General features: G+C 44.8%; 1 protein-coding gene across 2 annotated transcripts in view; it reads right to left on the bottom strand.

Annotated features, from left to right (window-relative positions):
- Nucleotides 1–20830, bottom strand: part of unc5ca (unc-5 netrin receptor Ca) — a 318721-nt gene that overhangs the window by 125289 nt on the left and 172602 nt on the right. For both annotated transcript variants that reach the window (XM_045707149.1, XM_045707150.1), the window contains exons 4-5: nucleotides 19209–19312; nucleotides 321–501 (exon numbers count right to left, since the gene is read on the bottom strand). In XM_045707149.1, coding sequence (XP_045563105.1) covers nucleotides 321–501; nucleotides 19209–19312 — 285 coding nt within the window. The remainder of the gene's footprint in view (nucleotides 1–320; nucleotides 502–19208; nucleotides 19313–20830) is intronic.

Below are 20830 nucleotides of genomic sequence, written 5' to 3'. Positions count from 1 at the left end.
GTAGCCTAGTAGCTAGCTTACAGAGCTGATGCAGGTGATGGGAGAGAAGGATACTAAGATTGAGGATCAATGAGGTAGAGTTGATTAGAGCTGAGGCCACTGAGGTACTGTAGATCCGGACCCGTATTCAAAAACGTAGGAGTGCTGATCTAGGATCAGGTCCTCCCCCTGCCCATATTATCTTATTTATTACGATCTAAAAGGGAAAACTGATCCTAGATCAGCATTCCCACTCTGAGACGCTTGACACACACAGGCTCAGGTGTAGACACAGTCTACTGACCATACAACAGGTGTCTATAGAGACACAGTCTACTCACCATACACAATAACAGTGGCAGTGGTACTTCTCCTCTTGGCAACAATGTTCTTGGCCACGCACGTATAGTTGGCCGTGTCCGACAGTCTGGCCTGCTTTATAATCAGGTTGTGGTCAATGGTGATGTAGAAATTACGGTCATCAGCCGGGTCAATGATCTCCTCGTTCTTCAACCACTCAACCTGAGATGGACACAAGGAGAAAACTGTGTGAGGAGGGAAGGAAGGAGGGAAGGAAGGAGGGAGGTAAGGAAGGAGGGAGGTAAGGACCAGGTGAAAGAGAGGACAGGAGGAAGCTAGTTCCATTTATGATACTAATCACATTTCCTGAATGCCATAGTTACTGCCAAAGCTCTCGTAAATTGAACCTGTCAAAAGGTTTACGGCACGCACCGTAAATGTCAAAACCTATCAAATGTAATGTTTTTTTATTTCCCTTTCACATTAGGGGAATGGAATTTTCAGACATCGAAAGTGAAATTCTGTGTTTTTCTTAGTTTACCGTCACATGCTTTTCCTTATGAGTTCTGCTCTGATGGAAATTCACAGCGCCTCCTAGCTCTCACTGGGAGCAGTGTCTGACCTGACTTGCATGGTGCCTCCTTGAGAATGAATTCTATCAACAGTGACAATGCAGCTGTACGGGAAAAGGACAAGGACATGCCAGAAACATCAACAACAACATACAAGTACAACAGACTCAGAACAAAGGGACGTGCTTTCTGTATGAAGCTGTATGATCAAAATGATGTTGAAAATTAGAATCAAGGCCAGTCCAAGCAGTTATAGGATCAGACTATTGAATGTTCAGGATGAGTTCAGAGTTCATAACCTCCCCATCTACCTCAGAAGTAGGTGTGAGGGAGTCATTATTTTGGGTGTGGAACTGTGTGAAGGTGATAGCTTATTAGCCCTCATCGGGAATAGAAGTGTCTGCTTTTAACTGTCTGTCTCACACTCAAGGCTTGAAATGAAAGCTGAAAGAGCCAAGTGAAAATTCCAGCAGTGCTTCAACTGAGCAAGACACACACACACACACACACACACACACACACACACACACACACACACACACACACACACACACACACACACACACACACACACACACACACACATAACCCAGAAATCAGGCAGGGTAGCAAAGCTGATAACATGAGCAGAGTATAATTCATACATGTAAATAGATGAGCACAGTGTATTGTAGCACTAACCCATGCTAACAGAGCAATGTTACGGTGTTCATATTAGACAGCCTAAATCTCAGCAGTTTAGTTATTTATATTTATGTTTTACTTATCCTAATATGGACACCGTACAGTGCCACAAAGCTGTGGGAGCTGTGTCAGGCAGACAGGCAGGCAGGCAGGGGACAGGAGTCAGTGGCAGAGCAACTGATCTACAGGCTTTTGACTGAGACCCAGGCTTACTGAGACAGAGTCTGAGCTCTCTATAATACCCTAAACCACCTTTAGGTCCGTTCGCTACCCAACATTGGAGCTAGGAGGAAAAAAGTTGGGCTATTTCTTTTCTTTTCATCAGCAACACTAAATCCCATCTTTTCTTCCTACTATATGGAGTGTCTAATTCAGGCAGGCGAAGCCAGAGAGCCATTTCAGTCAATATCAGTCACATTTATTAATAGTCATAATCTGATATAAACATATATTTGTATAATCATCACAGCACGTCATTTAAATATCTGACTAATCATTTGATTACGCTGTAGGATTTTAATGAGCGAAATTTTGAAAGTCATTCAAATCATCTCGGGGGTTGTTTTCCAGTTTAAAACGGCTACTTTTTGGCATTACTACCGCAGACACAAATATCAACAAACGCCATAATGCAGGTGTGCATTTCACCCCACTCCTTCATCAGTGCTCCAGGCTACTCCCCACTGTGCAAAATCAGCAAAACCCCTAGACCAAGCCGGCATCTGTTTGGAAAGTGTTCGTGTGAAGACCAAGGGGAGGTAGAAAAGAGACGAAAACCCAGTGGGGATACCACTTTGGAGATTAGTAATGAAAGCAGAGGGAGAGAGAGTGAGGGTGTGTTTATAGAATGGTTAATGCCTGCTAGCATGCTGAAGCCAAAGTTAAAGTCTTGCAATATAAGTAGGGCCAGTTGTTTTTATTTATTTATTTATTTCCTTGACCGGAATTTCCAGCATTGACCATTTGGTTTGCTGCAGGTTGTTGGTTCGAATACCCGAGCCGACAAGGTGAAAAATCTGTCTGTGCCCTTGAGCAAGGCCTTATTTTGCTCCAGGGGAGCTGTACCACTATGGCTGACCTTAAAAACAACGTCTTTTACTGCACCTATCCGGTGAATCTGATACGTCCCTTAATTGCCCCTAATTGATCATTTCTTTGCTACAACTTCCTTGTCCGTTGAAGAGGATCAGCTTGAGCTAAGTGAGGTGTAGATTCACTGATCTACAAATAGTTTTCACTGCCAAATAATCAGCTTTGTGCAATTAAGATTCACAGAGCTACGCCTCCCTTGGCTTAAGCGATTTCCCCCCCCCAGTAAACACTCACGCACAACCAGACATTGATTGAATGACTGATTGGAGACAGCTTGTGTCAGTTAAAGAACATTTCTTAGGATTTTCTACCTGCAGTAAACATAGTGGATAATGCTGGAAATACCGGTCAAAGAAAAGTCCACATAAAACAACCAAAAAACTCCCCCTTATCATAATACACTGTTACAAAACCAGACATCCTCTGCAGTATTTGTCTAGATAGTGTCACAATACCCCTACTGAATGGTCAAACAAAACAAACCTCACATAATTCAACACCATTGGTAACTCCCTGCTACCAAATGGTACAAACCTATGATTCTATCAACGAATCTCACAGAAATGAGTTGTAATTAATATGCACATTATTAGATAATTGTGATTTTAACAAGTCATTTCAAAGTCACTAAGTGCTAAATAATGGACTGTTAAATGAGGGGTAATCAAAAGCTGCTTTACAACAGCAGCACACAATTAAGAAACATTACTGTTCTTCGGTGAGATTCCAAAAAACATAACGATCATCTTTAGCTCTGAGATAATTGTTCCTTGATTCCTTACCGATAGACTTAGTGATTCCTTACCAATAGACTAAGTGATTCCTTACCAATAGACTTAGTGATTCCTTACCAATAGACTTAGTGATTCCTTACCAATAGACTTAGTGATTCCTTACAAATGGACTTAGTGATTCCTTACCAATAGACTAAGTGATTCCTTACCAATAGACTTAGTGATTCCTTACCAATAGACTTAGTGATTCCTTACAAATGGACTAAGTGATTCCTTACCAATGGACTAAGTGATTCCTTACCAATAGACTAAGTGATTCCTTACCAATAGACTTAGTGATTCCTTACCAATAGACTAAGTGATTCCTTACCAATAGACTAAGTGATTCCTTACCAATAGACTAAGTGATTCCTAGTTTTTTTGGGAAACTCACCCCTGATCAGTTCAGTGGTAAATTGTAGTCCTATCAATTCTAATATTCCAAAAACATACAGTTAGAAAGAAACATTTGAGGCTGGTTTCTTGATGTGGGCTATGCTGAGCTGAGACAAAGAAACCTCCTGTGGCAGAGGGAGGGATGGTTACAGTGTGAGTGTGTGTGTGTGTGTGTGTGTGTGTGTGTGTGTGTGTGTGTGTGTGTGTGTGTGTGTGTGTGTATGTGTACGTACGTGTGTGTGTGTGTGTACGCATGTGTTTGTCTGCGTGCGTGCCGGTGTGTGTGTGTGTGTGTGTGTGTGTCGAGCCGTTAGTCACAGCTGGGGGATGGAGAGTGGTTTATTGGATCAGACCAGCCCCCCACTGAGACACAGAGTGTGTTATTCTAACCTCCTCTCTCCAGGACGCCCTGTCTTTCTCTGAGACACACACCGTTAAACACACCTCCAATGGCCCTGTGCACTTGGCCTGGTCCAGCCTGGACCATGGAAAGCCATTCTGTAATCTGTACATAGCGTTAGGCTACGACAGCCTAGTTAGTATAACATATCGGTTCAGTTAGAGCAGAAGACATGACACCACGAACCCTTGGAGATTATGGGGCAGAATAATGTAATACTATCAAATATGCATTACGCTTTCATTCATATATTACACATCATTGGGAAGAGAACAGCACCTGACATTTCCAGATAGAACCCTCCAATGAAGCATAGAATCAATGATTTCCCCCCACCAGCCTGTCTGTTGGTTTAACAGCAGTCCATTAACAATCTGCTTGACTGTTAAACAACAGTGGAGGTGGTAGCTCTTTCAATCATTGGACTGTTAATATCATGATTATTGTGCATTACCCGTGATTAGTTAAATGAGATAGGAATAATCCAATCCATAGGCTGCGTTAACATCTCCACCTGAATAATAATGATAACAAAAACAAAGGTAGTCATGTCCCCAACTCAACCCCCTGAAACCCCACTGTGCCTTGATTGGTCACACACCACTGGCAGGGACTCGGCAATCTGCCGTGAAATTCACTGTCCATGGTGTTGTGAGACAGAGCATTGCCTGCCACTGATAAACACACGAACACACGTAAGCACATATACATCCTCCACCTCTTCAAAACCTAACCCTCCACCTCTACCATCCTCCACCTCTACCACCCTCCACCTCTACCACCCTCCACCTCTACCATCCTACATCTCTACCACCCTCCACATCTACCACCCTACACCTCTACCACCCTCCACCTCTACCACCCTCCACCTCTACCATCCTCCACCTCTACCATCCTCCACCTCTAGCACCCTCCACCTCTACCATCCTCCACATCTACCATCCTCCACCTCTACCATCCTCCACCTCTAGCACCCTCCACCTCTACCATCCTCCACATCTACCATCCTCCACCTCTACCACCCTCCACATCTACCACCCTCCACCTCTACCACCCTCCACCTCTACCACCCTCCACCTCTACCATCCTACATCTCTACCACCCTCCACCTCTACCATCCTCCACATCTACCACCCTCCACCTCTACCACCCTCCACCTCTACCATCCTCCACCTCTACCATCCTCCACCTCTACCACCCTACACCTCTACCATCCTCTACATCTACCACCCTACACCTCTACCATCCTCTACATCTACCACCCTCCACCTCTACCACCCTCCACCTCTACCACCCTCCACCTCTACCACCCTCCACCTCTACCACCCTACACCTCTACCACCCTCCACCTCTACCATCCTCCACCACCCTCCACCTCTACCACCCTACACCTCCACCACCCTCCACCTCTACCATCCTATACCTCCACCATCCTCCACATCTACCACCCTCCACCTCTACCACCCTCCACCTCTACCACCCTCCACCTCTACCACCCTCCACCTCTACCACCCTACACCTCTACCATCCTCCACATCTACCACCCTCCACCTCTACCATCCTCCACATCTACCATCCTACACCTCTACCACCCTCCACCTCTACCACCCTCCATCTCTACCACCCTCCACCTCTACCATCCTCCACATCTACCATCCTCCACCTCCACCACCCTCCACCTCTACCACCCTCCACCTCTACCACCCTACACCTCTACCATCCTCCACCACCCTCCACCTCTACCACCCTACACCTCCACCACCCTCCACCTCTACCATCCTTTACCTCCACCATCCTCCACCTCTACCACCCTCCACCTCTACCACCCCTTCAAACTCGTCCCTAACACAGATGGACACAAAAACATTGACACACAAACCAGACCGCCCCCCCTCCTCCTCTCAGACACAAGGCCTCTACTCCTCCCCAGACAGATGTGGTCGTGGTGCTCATTATTGACTGATTGGCATCGGGAGAGTCATTAACATAATTGGCACATTTGTTGTCATTAACAGGGGGAAATTGCCACATGTCAGCCCAGGCTTCAAGAGCGCGAGCTGGCCTGTCAGCAGGAACAGTGGAGAAAGAATGGGAGATCTAAGAGAGAGAGAGAGAGAGAGAAAGAGCGAGAGAGGGACGACGGTGTAATAAAATAGATAATATATACGCTGTGGCTCTGTGTCTCCTGCTTATGGCTGCGTCCCTATTCCATACACAGTGCACTACATGTGACCAGAGCCCTATATAGGTATTAGGGTGCTTTTTGGGACGCAGACTTCCCTGACACTGAAAGACAATTGGCTCCAGGAAATAAACACAGGGAGGGTGAGAGACCCACAGGACCAGTGACTCAAGACTCACTCAGCCTCCACACGTCTCATCTTCCTCATTCATCTAAGGAGAATACTAATCAAGCCGTTCATTACACAGAGTAACAAAGGCCATTACGGGACTAATCATTATGTTCAAAGTCAATCAAGGAAAGTTCATATAAATTTAATCTGGAGGCCCGCAAATATGTGTGTGTGTGTGGTGTGAGTGTGAGTGTGAGTGTGAGTGTGAGTGTGTGTGAGTTAGAAAAATAAAAGTAGGGAAGGGGAAGAATGACTTACTGCTGAAGGCAATGGTAACACTCCAAACATATAGTTTGCTTCCTTAAATTCACTTCCAAAGGTTTATAATTGATCAAAGAGTTTGTCTGAGATGAGAGATGTCTCTTATTCCCTCAGACACAGTATTTTAACAGCTTTGAGGACTCTCATCCACGCCAATTGTCTTGCTGTCAATTGCAATTCTGACAGGTTCTGTTGTAATTGCCAATTATTGCTTTATAATGTTTTTAGTTACAATCTCAAAAGGTACATTGTCTCTCTCGTATTCAAAGTCATAGTGAATCTACATGTGTCCTCCTTCTGGACGTTTGAGACAAGGGAACCTGTTCAGAAGTTAAACCATGTTTCAGAAAGGAGCAAAATGATCTGATTACTATTTGACCACTGGCCAGAATGATCCTTTTATTTTGACATCAAAGACCTGAAGATCCTTATTAAATAAAGATGTCTACTTAGCTACACAGTGGGAGAGTATTACCCGCATTCAACATGCTGTCGCTATAGTCAACGCTGTGACTATAATCAACACTGTGACTATAATCAACACTGGGACTATAATCAACACTGGGACTATAATCAACGCTGTGACTATAATCAACGCTGTGACTAGAATCAACGCTGTGACTATAATCAACGCTGTGACTATAATCAACACTGTGACTATAATCAACACTGTGACTATAATCAACACTGTGTCAACACTGTGACTATAATCAACTCTGTGACTATAATCAACACTGTGTCAACACTGTGACTATAATCAACACTGTGACTATAATCAACGCAGTGACTATAATCAACGCTGTGACTATAATCAACACTGTGTCAACACTGTGACTATAATCAACGCTGTGACTATAATCAACACTGTGTCAACACTGTGACTATAATCAACACTGTGACTATAATAAACACTGTGACTATAATAAACACTGTAACTATAATCAACGCTGTGAATATAATCAACGCTGTGACTATAATCAACGCTGTGACTATAATCAACACTGTGACTATAATCAACGCTGTGACTATAATCAACACTGTGTCAACACTGTGACTATAATCAACACTGTGACTATAATCAACGCTGTGACTATAATCAACACTGTGACTATAATCAACGCTGTGACTATAATCAACGCTGTGACTATAATCAACGCTGTGACTATAATCAACGCTGGGACTATAATCAACGCTGTGACTATAATCAACACTGTGTCAACACTGTGACTATAATCAACACTGTGACTATAATCAACGCTGTGACTATAATCAACACTGACTATAATCAACGCTGTGACTATAATCAACGCTGTGACTATAATCAACGCTGTGACTATAATCAACGCTGGGACTATAATCAACGCTGTGACTATAATCAACACTGTGACTATAATCAACGCTGTGACTATAATCAACGCTGTGACTATAATCAACACTGTGTCAACACTGTGACTATAATCAACACTGTGACTATAATCAACACTGTGACTATAATAAACACTGTGACTATAATCAACACTGTGACTATAATCAACGCTGTGACTATAATCAACACTGTGACTATAATCAACGCTGTGACTATAATCAACGCTGTGACTATAATCAACGCTGGGACTATAATCAACGCTGTGACTATAATCAACACTGTGACTATAATCAACGCTGTGACTATAATCAACGCTGTGACTATAATCAACACTGTGTCAACACTGTGACTATAATCAACACTGTGACTATAATAAACACTGTGACTATAATAAACACTGTGACTATAATCAACACTGTGACTATAATCAACGCTGTGACTATAATCAACACTGTGACTATAATCAACGCTGTGACTATAATCAACGCTGTGACTATAATCAACGCTGTGACTATAATCAACACTGTGATTATAATCAACACTGTGACTATAATCAACGCTGTGACTATAATCAACACTGTGACTATAATCAACGCTGTGACTATAATCAACGCTGTGACTATAATCAACGCTGTGACTATAATTAACACTGTGTCAACACTGTGACTATAATCAACACTGTGACTATAATCAACGCTGTGACTATAATCAACACTGTGACTATAATCAACGCTGTGACTATAATCAACACTGTGACTATAATCAACGCTGTGACTATAATCAACGCTGTGACTATAATCAACACTGTGACTATAATCAACACTGTGACTATAATCAACACTGTGACTATAATCAACACTGTGACTATAATCAACACTGTGACTATAATCAACACTGTGACTATAATCAACGCTGTGACTATAATCAACGCTGTAACTATAATCAACGCTGTGACTATAATCAACACTGTGACTATAATCAACACGGTGACTATAATAAACACTGTGACTATAATCAACACTGTGACTATAATCAACGCTGTGACTATAATCAACGCTGTGACTATAATCAACGCTGTGACTATAATCAACACTGTGACTATAATCAACACTGACTATAATCAACACTGTGACTATAATCAACACTGTGACTATAATCAACACTGTGACTATAGCGGTGATTTGGGACAAAGTGGGAAACATGCAATATAAGCACACACACATACACACACCGGAGTTTTGGGGCAATGATGAATTGATTGATGTGTGTGTGTGTTGGGACTCCATGTGTGCATTGTCCCATACTGGGGATGCGATTACACTAACCAGGGGCCTGCTGCTAGGAGGCTTCCCTGCCCAGTGCCCACTCTACCAGCCAAGGTTGGCCAGACTGGCAGGGTCATTGTGCCATCCATGTGCCTGCTTGAGTTTCTCACACCACAAAGAACCTATACTGTAGGTGAACGACACAGACAGCACACCATTCCAATCAAGTCTTATTCATCTAACTGGCCCAAGGCATTATCCTCTTATCTAACTGTCCCAAGGCATTATCCTGTTATTCATCTAACTGGCCCAAGGCATTATCCTCTTATCTAACTGTCCCAAGGCATTATCCTCTTATTCATCTAACTGGCCCAAGGCATTATCCTCTTATTCATCTAACTGTCCCAAGACATTATCCTGTTATTCACCTAACTGGCCCAAAGCATTATCCACTTATTCATCTAACTGGCCCAAATTATTATTTTCTGACAATCTTGCAACCCTTACAAATAAAATACTTTGTGAACATTGACAGTGTAGGGCGAAGATCTGTAGTTCCACCTTCAGTGTATGAGACTGCCACTTAATGAAAGTGTCCCATTGGTTATTGTGGCAATGATACAGATGTGGGATCTTAATTTGACCAGTATTGTTGCAGAACAATAATCCTGCAGCAACGGGATTTGAATGTTTAGTCCATAATGTTGCTTGATTGGTGGTTCGTCTATTAGCTGGGGCTACATGACAAGTGTAAAACTGTTCATATAACTGTGTATCTCCACAGGAACGCAGCACTACTGATACTAACACAGGTACAGTTCTGATTCAGAGGGGTTGGGTTCAATGAGGAAGACACATTTCAGTTGAATACATTCAGTTGTACAGTTTTCCCTTCACTGTGAGGAGATTCATTAGGCTCGCCCCGTCATGTCATCACTGGACCCAGGCCTGGAGGGAGGGAGGAAGAGAGGGAGAACATCCAAACACACTCAAATGTTGAGATGATTGACAGGTGGAGACATTCAGGGCCAGCCCTCTGGTTTGGGGTCGCCGCGGGAATGAGGCGTATGTTTTTATATTTTTTATGGCGAGGTTCTCCATATTGAACACTGGCTTACTGCTGAACTCACATACTCTTAAGTACTTTAACATCCAACACTATTCTCCTCCAGTCCTGCACCATGCTGCTGCAACAGTCTGACTGGCTCCAGAGGCTGAGGGAGGCAGTGAGAGAAAGAGAGAAAGAGAGATAGAGAGAAGAAAGAGTGAGAGAGGGCAGCAAAGACTGAGGGAGATAGAGAGAGAGAGACAGAGAGAGAGAGAGAGATCATTTCTGTGTTCACCGAGGGACCGAACAGGACGAAATGGCCGCTGTGTGCTTCCACTTCAGCCTTTCGGTCCGGGGGAAGGCATTCGACTGAGGCTGACGACAGCATGCAGCTATAACCACACGATTATATTTGAAGTACTGCAGATAAAACAACATTTTGCGTAACATATTAGGTGGAAACTACTCTTTGAAATGATATTAAAATAGGTGTCTATATTGCAGCTGACTTGCTATGAGAGACGGGGCTGTTGACACCCTATTAGCATTAAAGCGTGTTAAGCTTTGAACTAATTGGGCTGACGGTAATCCTATTTAATTGACTCTCGAAAACGAAACTGTTAAAAAACTCCACAACAAATCTGTTTTCCATGGCTCGGTCAGCACAATACAACACTCATATTGCATGTTTGGCAGGTTAAGAAGTCATACTAATAATTTATGCTATTTAACAGGACCCTCTCATCCAAAGTGACTCAAATGAAACCTTACAGTCGGCACTTTAACCTCATAGTCATTGTATCATTTCAAATCCAAAGTGCTGGAGTACAGAGCCAAAACAACAAACAATTTATCACTGTCCCAATACTTTTGGAGCTCACTGTATTTTATATGTGACCACAGCGGCAATCGAACCAATGGCCCTTTGCGTTGCAAGTGCTCAGGAAGTGTTGCCGTATATTTGTTGGATTCAGAGAGAATGTTTTTGTGTGTGTGCAATCCATCTCGGAAGGTCTTTATGTGTTGAAGGGTGTTTTCTGCCTGTCTGTCTGCCTTCCTGTCTGTCTGTCTGCCTATCTATCTGTCCATCTGTCCATTTATCTGCCTGTCTGCCTATCTGTCCGTCTGTCCGTCTGTCCGTCTGTCTGCAGAAGCCATCAGCACAGGACAGACACCACACCAGTCCCCTTCAACACATAAAGATGGATCGCACACATCCTGTGCTGATGGCTTCTGCAGACAGACAGACCAAGCCTGGTCTTTATTTATGTGTGAGAAACAACTTTATTCAACCTTTCAGTGACTTAATTAAACATTTCAGTGCTGCTGGAAATCCCACAGCCAGATGGTTGAGTCGACGCGGACTGTCTGTACTTGGGGGTAAGGGGCTAGGAAAGCAGACTAACAGACAGATAGATAGACAGCCAGATGGTTGAGTTGACGCAGACTGTCTGTACTTGGGGGTAAGGGGCTAGGAAAGCAGACTAACAGACAGATAGACAGCCAGATGGTTGAGTTGACGCAGACTGTCTGTACTTGGGGGTAAGGGGCTAGGAAAGCAGACTAACAGACAGATAGATAGACAGCCAGATGGTTGAGTTGACGCAGACTGTCTATTCTTGGGGGTAAGGGGCTAGGAAAGCAGACTAACAGACAGATAGATAGACAGCCAGATGGTTGAGTTGACGCAGACTGTCTATTCTTGGGGGTAAGGGGCTAAGAAAGCAGACTAACAGACAGATAGACAGCCAGATGGTTGAGTTGACGCAGACTGTCTATTCTTGGGGGTAAGGGGCTAAGAAAGCAGACTAACAGACAGATAGACAGCCAGATGGTTGAGTTGACGCAGACTGTCTGTACTTGGGGGTAAGGGGCTAGGAAAGCAGACTAACAGACAGATAGACAGCCAGATGGTTGAGTTGACGCAGACTGTCTGTACTTGGGGGTAAGGGGCTAGGAAAGCAGACTAACAGACAGATAGACAGCCAGATGGTTGAGTTGATGCAGACTGTCTGTACTTGGGGGTAAGGGGCTAGGAAAGCAGACTAACAGATAGATAGACAGCCAGATGGTATGAACACCATGGCTTCCTCTGTGCTGCGGGGTCTGGAGCATCTTCTCTGAGTATATAAACATCTGCTGGGTTCCTCAAGCTCTGGCCTGGCCCGGTGTAATGAACTAACTACCAGACAATGAACTAGAGAAGTACCTCCCACTGCAGTGCTGACTGACAATGATCTTGGGTCAGTTTTGCATTATCCCCACTAATGGTTAAGGTTAAGATTGGGGGAGGGGAAGCTGATCCTAGCTCTGTACCTAGGGGAAACTTCCTCCCGGAGCGTGCTGACTGAAATGAGCAGGATTGACCATAGCGATATTCTCTTCTCTGTTTAGTTCAGGCTTTCACTGTGTGTATGGATTAATACACACATACTGAACAGGGAACAATGAAGACAAGCCACTTGGTTTTGATGGAGCATATATCATGTGACAATCCATGGTATTTTCACTCTCTGATGACAACCATATGTATTGTATTGTATATCATTAGCAATATGATATATATATAGTTTTTAAATGTAGCCGCTTTTTGAAGCTTTCGAAAATTGTTTCTCGGGCAAACGCACATAGTTTGTTATATAATGCATAGCGTTATTTAATGCAGGCCTTTGTCTTTGCAGGGTTGCCTCCTCCATGCAATAGTGGTCCCATGGGGCGGCAGGTAGCGGAGCGTTGGGCCAGTAACGGAAAGGTCGGTTAAAGACAGTTAACCCCCAAAAACAACTGCTCCCCAGGCACCGTGGATGTCGATTAAGGCAGCCCCCCCACACCTCTCTTGATTCAGAGGGGTTTGGTTAAATGCAGTTCAATGCATTCAGTTGTGCAACTGACTAGGCATCCCTTTTGCCCGTCGTCCATGACAACCTGGCAGGATCCCGGAAACCCTGAGTAACTGCCTTAGTCTGCTTCCGTGGCAACCGGCTCCACTATAGTCCATAATACTATGTCACCCCTCACCCCATCTTTATCTAAGAACAATGTCCAAAGATTTGATGGGCAGTGAGAGAGAGGAAACATGAAAATAAAAAGGTCAGGAGGCATTTTGTTGCTAGTACATTTGAATCGCAGTCTTTCACTTTACGTTTGACAGCTCTTCCAGAGGTAATGAATGGGGAGGTTCTCAATGGGGGGATGCCCAACCAAACTCTATCATTATCCATTCCTGCTCCCTTCTAGCTCAAGGAGCCACTCACGAATTTACCCTCTGCACCACAAAGAAAAACATAACGCTACATCTTAGTTCTCAAACCAAACACAATTAAAGCACCATATAATGCTCTGCTTATACCCTGCCCTTCCTCTCCAGGGGATATGCACATATCAGACACTGACAATTAGTGAGCTTTGGTCAAATGTAACCGTGGAATAAAAAGCTTCCAGTTGAATTCTTTGATTGATAGTTTCCTTAAACTATCCAACCATGAGTCATTTCAAGAAGATCTTTGTTTTAAGTCATTTCCAGGGCTAGAGAAACAAGCACAAACTTTTACTATGTGCGCGAGCCAAAATAAACGTCTGGGGCTTGTTTCTTTGTTGGAGTGTGCAATGCTGTCTCTCTATCTCTAGAATCAGATAAGTGCCAAAAACTGGCTAGCGCCATGTTAGTGTCCAGCGAGCAGGATTAGAATCTACCAGTCTAGACAGAATCACTGAACGGAACAGGGAGAGATAGTCCACTAGAATGGAACAGAGGAGCTTTTCAGTTCAGAACACATTTCAATTTAGAATGACCAGTTACTGAATGTGCTCTGGGGTGAAGTTTCCCCTAGGCACAGATCAAGGAACAGCTTTCCCCTCCCCCAGTCTTAACCTTAATCAATAGTGGGGGGAATGCGAAACTGACCCATGATCAGCATCTAGGAGCATCTTCACCCTACACCAGTGAAAGTATTATAACGTGGCACCATACGAGATAGTGTCTGGTAGGTTAGGCTTAAGGTTTTGACATCTGCCTATAATTAGGATAATACTGGAAAAAATATTGCCTAGTTAGGTTTATAGTATCATTCTAATTGCAAGCATATTATGCCAATGCTTTTACAAAAACAACCTCTAATATCGCAATACATTTAACATCTAAATGTTGCATTGCTTGGACAGAGCTGCCGTCTGGTGGAACCATTTGTGAATGACTGTTTCATAGGAGGTCGGAATAAAAGAGATTGCTTGATAATCTCAGATAATAATGTCAGTAACTGTTTTTTTTAATGTTGACAAAGCTTTGATTTAATTTCAGATAAAACATTGACAATCACTCCAATGAGCCAAAGCGCACAGCTTACTACAGCATATCCAGAGGATTATATTGGGCCCTGTGCATTATATGAACGAGTTTGGCACTAGTCAAAAGTAGTGTACTACATAGGGAATAGGGTACTGTTTAGGATGCAACCTTTGTGCACAAAACTAAAACCACTGAACCTTGGCCTGAAGCCAAGGATCTCATGGAAAAAAATACTTTCTACAAGGAACAAAACCTAGCCACTGCTTTTTTAGCAATGTGCTACCAATTGTACTCTTATATGCAATGTAAATGATTTTTGTTTTGCGTAATTAGATTGAGAATGGAGAGCGCTAGGTGTGTAATGCGGGGGCATTGTAAACTGGCCACCGGCTAGGCTGCTCTGGTGTTAAGTTTGCTTAGAGAGCCATTAGCGCTGTGCATTCCAGACTGTGAGAGGCTTGTGTTGTCACGGAGCCAATGCTAACCACTAATCAGGGAGACTGACTGGAGGAGGGCCGGGGCCCCTGCTGCCAGACCCCGCAGGGAGTACGGGCCTTGCCTGGAACCTGGGCCTGCCAACAACTTCCTGCTAGGTGGAGAAAGCGGTGAGGGGGGGAGGGGTTGGGGCTTTTAGTGCTTCCAAACACCACAAACTGCTGCAATGCTGCTTCGCTTGGAAGGCAACACTACTATTACTCTGGGCACTGGCATGGCACCAGCCGGTCTACGTTTTCTACCTCGCCGCAAGACCTCGCCGGTATTCACGTCTACACCCGGCCGACAGTCTGGAGAGAGTATGTGAGTGCTTACCTTATACTCTGTATCACTAGAACCAAATGAACTCAGTGACAGTACATATGCCCCATCCCAGCTTGCCCTAACAATCACTTGACCTAGTTACAGTAAACTATGACATGGACGCAACTCGCTCACCAAGGCACTCACTACTCAGCTAGTACAGTATCATCAGCAGCACTCTACACTCTAGTTTGACTGGATTAAATTGCCACTTTGGTGGCGCTGTCCAGTGAGTCCAGTCCAGTCAGGGCTCTTCATCGAAAGAGCCTGCAGGGCATCAGTGAGCCTTGATCCTCTGATACATTAGCCAACAACATGACCCGTCTTTTCCTGACCCGTGGCCAGACACAAGGCGTACAGAGGGACCCCTGGGCCGTATGAAGGTACCACATCACTGATGCATTCTGACATGACCAGACTAATGTCATCTGCTTCAGAGTGGCTGGCATCAAGAATTTTTCTTGGAGAAGGCAGATGACTGTTCTTAGTGTGTGTGTGTGTGTGTGTGTGTGTGTGTGTGTGTGTGTGTGTGTGTGTGTGTGTGTGTGTGTGTGTGTGTGTGTGTGTGTGCTTATGTGTCGCTGCACTGTGTAGCCAGTGTGCTATATCTCTAAGATATGAGGCTGCAGTACAGCAGGCTGCAGTCTGGTCTGGTCTGGTCTGGTCTGTCCTACAGGGTTTCTGAGCATGTCAGCCACGGAGCAGAGAGCTGTCCTGTCATCACTGTCTGATGTCTTTACTCCACTGCAGCTGTGTCTTTCACTCACAGCCCAGCCCAAACACAGCCCAGACACAGCCCAGCCCAGACACAGCACAGCCCAGACACAACCCAGCCCAGACACAGCCCAGCCCAGACACAGACCAGCCCAGACACAACCCAGCCCAGATACAGCCCAGCCCAGACACAGCACAGCCCAGACACAGACCAGCCCAGACACAGACCAGCCCAGACACAGCCCAGACACAGACCAGCCCAGACACAGACCAGCCCAGACACAGCCCAGACACAGCCCAGACACAGCACAGCCCAGACACAGCCCAGACACAGCCTAGCCCAGACACAGCACAGCCCAGACACAGCCCAGCCCAGACACAGCCCAGACACAGCCCAGCCCAGACACAGCCCAGCACAGACACAGCACAGACACAGCCCAGCCCAGCCCAGACATAGCACAGCCCAGACACAGCACAGCACAGCCCAGACACAGCCCAGCCCAGACACAGCACAGACACAGCACAGACACGGCCCAGACACAGCCCAGACACAGCCCAGACACAGCACAGCCCAGACATAGCACAGCCCAGACACAGCACAGACACAGCACAGCCCAGACACAGCCCAGCCCAGACACAGCCCAGACACAGCACAGCCCAGACCAGACACAGCCCAGACACAGCACAGCCCAGACACAGCCCAGCCCAGACACAGCCCAGCCCACCTCTGACACAGTCCAGCCCAGACACAGCCCAGCCCATCAATGTGAACTCTATTGACTTGAATTGGTCTTTCCGGGTCAGCACCAGTCTTTCCATCAATTAGAAGTTTTGAGACACAATCAACAGTGCTGCAATGTCTAAAGTCTAGCAGTCTAGTCCCAGCCCCCTTGCCTGTGTGTCTGTATATTAACCTCCCACCAATCTCTGTTGAACCATGCCTTTCATCAGCAACAAAGTCCAAATAGAGTCTGTACTTTTCAAACTACCCTGAAATTCTTCCCGAATTGCCATTCAAAAGTGATATATTGACAGAACGATTCAGAGCAATACCAGTCAAACTCACAAGATATCGAGTTCTACTGTTATGGCTACACATCTTTTTCTTCAATGGTTTTGAACTTGACCCCTCACAGCTCACATTAGTACGGTGTCCATTTTAGGACATCTTCATACATCAAAGTCAGTCGTCAGTCAGAGTTAAGTCAGACATCAGCCAAAGTCTCGTACTGCATTTAGCGTCAAGTCCTAGGCTGAGCGGCAGTCCCGGATCTGTCATCACGTGTCTATTAAGTCACCGGTCCCGTATGGCTCAGTTGGTAGAGCATGGTGCTGCCAATGCCAGAGTTGTGGGTTTGATTCCCGCTGGGGACCTGTATGAGCAAATGTATGCACTCACTATTTCCTGTAAGTTGCTCTGGATCAGTGTCTGCTAAATGACTTAAGTGGCAAGGTTGTATGTTGCCAAATGCTGATAGGCATGTTTGCGAGGGATTCAAGTTTCGAGGTGCAGCCTGACACTTTCACAAGAGTCCACAGGCTTGACCCACCACGACTAATATTAGCACCTCCTAAAAAAAAGTTATTAAACTTAACATCAGGCCTGTCAATCAATTTTGAGTAGAAGGAGAGGGCAGAGTTCAGAGGTCACAGGTCAAACACACCGCCTTGCCAATAAGAGAGACAATAGCATTTTGACTTAAATACAGAGGATCAATAAATCTTATTAGCCTCAAGAGCAGAGACATCAATCCTTTTTTGCAGGGTGATCCCATTATGACAGCTAAAATGAATGAAAAATGCATGAGGTAAAAACGGAGGGGGAGAAAATATGAAACTGGTGCAGAGACCAGACCCCCTGAAGCCTCTCTGTTCAATTGAACGAACCAATCGACCAATTTATTGGCTTGATTTTTCCTGCAGGATAATTCCTAAAACTCTTATGGCCGTATCGAAGTGAACAGGATAAGGCCTGAGAGCATTGCGTACTGAGAGTGGATTGTAAAATGTTACTGTTGTGTCATCAACTGTGCAGAGTGAAGGAGGAAGAGAGAGAGAGAGCAGAGGCAGAGATAACTTTTCTCTCTGTCTCTGGCTCTCTCGCTTTCTCTGCCCTGGTCGCAGAGCTCCATGCGTCCTTCAGCACAGCAGGAGGAGGCTCTCAATCTCTCACAAGTGTAACCCAGTTCAAAGTCCACTTATCCAACACCAAAGTGTAGACCAACCCAACAAACAGTGAAGGTTACTGATGTCTACCTGCAGAGTAGACCAACCCAACAAACAGTGAAGGTTACTGATGTCTACCTGCAGAGTAGACCAACCCAACAAACAGTGAAGGTTACTGATGTCTACCTGCAGAGTAGACCGACCCAACAAACAGTGAATGTTACTGATGTCTACCTGCAGAGTAGACCAACCCAACAAACAGTGAATGTTACTGATGTCTACCTGCAGAGTAGACCAACCCAACAAACAGTGAAGGTTACTGATGTCTACCTGCAGAGTAGACCCACCCAACAAACAGTGAAGGTTACTGATTTCTACCTGCAGAGTAGACCAACCCAACAAACAGTGAAGGTTACTGATGTCTACCTGCAGAGTAGACCAACCCAACAAACAGTGAAGGTTACTGATGTCTACCTGCAGAGTAGACCAACCCAACAAACAGTGAAGGTTACTGATGTCTACCTGCAGAGTAGACCCACCCAACAAACAGTGAATGTTACTGATGTCTACCTGCAGAGTAGACCAACCCAACAAACAGTGAAGGTTACTGATGTCTACCTGCAGAGTAGACCAACCCAACAAACAGTGAAGGTTACTACAACGGTGGTTAACGTTCCAGTGGAGTCCCAATAGTCAAACTGTAAAATATAGACAACACTGTAGTGTAAGGATGGAAACAGGAAGTTGATAAATACCTCTGCAGCAGGTATGCCCTCAGGTGGGCGGCACTGGAGAAGCACTTCCTGTTCCAGTGACACCTCCTTCCCCAGTGGCTCCTGGTCAAACGTTTTCCTGAGATCTGGAGGGGAAAAATAAAGACGAAACATTAATTGAGCAATCATGATCAAATTCCAGGTGCGACCCAATCTATCTGGCTCGAAGGACCATGAAAAGAAGGCTGATGAAAAAAAAGGTGAAATAGCAAAATACACATTTATCTCAGAAGTACATAACATGAATCGCCATCCATTGTAAGTGTTTAGTAGTATTGTTCATGCTTTCCTATTGGCCTCAGCTTCAGAACTCTTGTGTTACTCCCACTGAATCCCTCATTTGATTATTAGGATTATCCATTTTGCAATTTACTGAAAAGTCAACGAAACTGAACTCCTCCGGACAAGAAGCTAAAACTGCTGTAGCAGTAAACCAAGCAGGGATCTCGGCACAGAATTGAAATTCAGCATGCACACATCTCTATTCACAGACAGGGAATGTAGATACAGCTGGACAATCCTATAGCCGAGACTACCTGAACACCAATATCTAATCTGCGGCATCTCAAGGCCCCTTGGTATATTGAGAGATTATAGAATGCCTCCACCGAGGACACGGAGAGACCTTGCGTATGAAAAAAGAATACAGACGTTTTCTCGATTTCATTGAGAACACTTCGTCCATCCCGGAATTTAGCATGATCAGTAGTCCACCACAGTTAGGTGACTCATCTCACAAGCACACAATGACACATGTAGGCTACCTTTGCAAAGAGAGTAAACCATGGAAACATTAAATAGGCGTGGAAACCAGGAGGAGGGGTGTGGGCAACCGTGTAGCCATTTTGGAGACACCATCTTTTCATTGTGTATTTAAGCCCTGCTTTAGGTTTCTGGTCCTCGTGGTTTTCTATCCCCTCTTTGTGAATTCAGCCCAACGGCCGGGGTCACGTGACAGAAAACACAGGGATGCACAGAGAGAGAGAGAGAGAGAGAGAGAGAGAGAGAGAGATGCATGAACGAGGGAGGAAAAGAGAGGACAAACACAGCATTTACAAGGGCAAGTGGACAGTCCCCGAGCAAAGCTCAAGTCACAGGAGTTGTCAGGGATCTGAGGTGGTTCGTAGCAGAGAGGAAGCCACTGGATTCTAATGCCTGTCCACTGGGACCTCTATTCTCACACCTACTTCCCTAGCTGTTTTCTACAGTATGTGTGTTAGGAGGGTGTGGAGTGGAGGGCTTGACTGCATGAGAATGACATCACAGGGAATGGCAGCGCTGGGACAATTCATACAGTTGTTATTACAGTTATTATATGGATTTCAAAAGACTGCCTTGAGGTTTGAAGACAGTTCTTTTGATTGGCTAAAGGGAAAAGTGAGTGCCTGATTTGCTGCATTATTCTTGTGTTTAAACCAAGCTCTTTAGTAGTTGACATACTGTACAGTACAGCTTGCCGGGAGACAGCTGGTGCTGAGTAGTTTATGCCTATTTAAATCCATGGAAGTTACTGTTCATGATTTCATTATACATCCATTATGGATGAGATGATGATTGAATACAAACAGACATGGACAGCACAGAAAAGACTGATATCTGTACTG

The sequence above is a fragment of the Salmo salar genome, chromosome ssa24 (genome assembly GCF_905237065.1).
Source record: "Salmo salar chromosome ssa24, Ssal_v3.1, whole genome shotgun sequence".
Lineage (NCBI taxonomy): Eukaryota > Metazoa > Chordata > Actinopteri > Salmoniformes > Salmonidae > Salmo > Salmo salar.
This window is presented reverse-complemented; position numbering and strand designations above follow the sequence as displayed.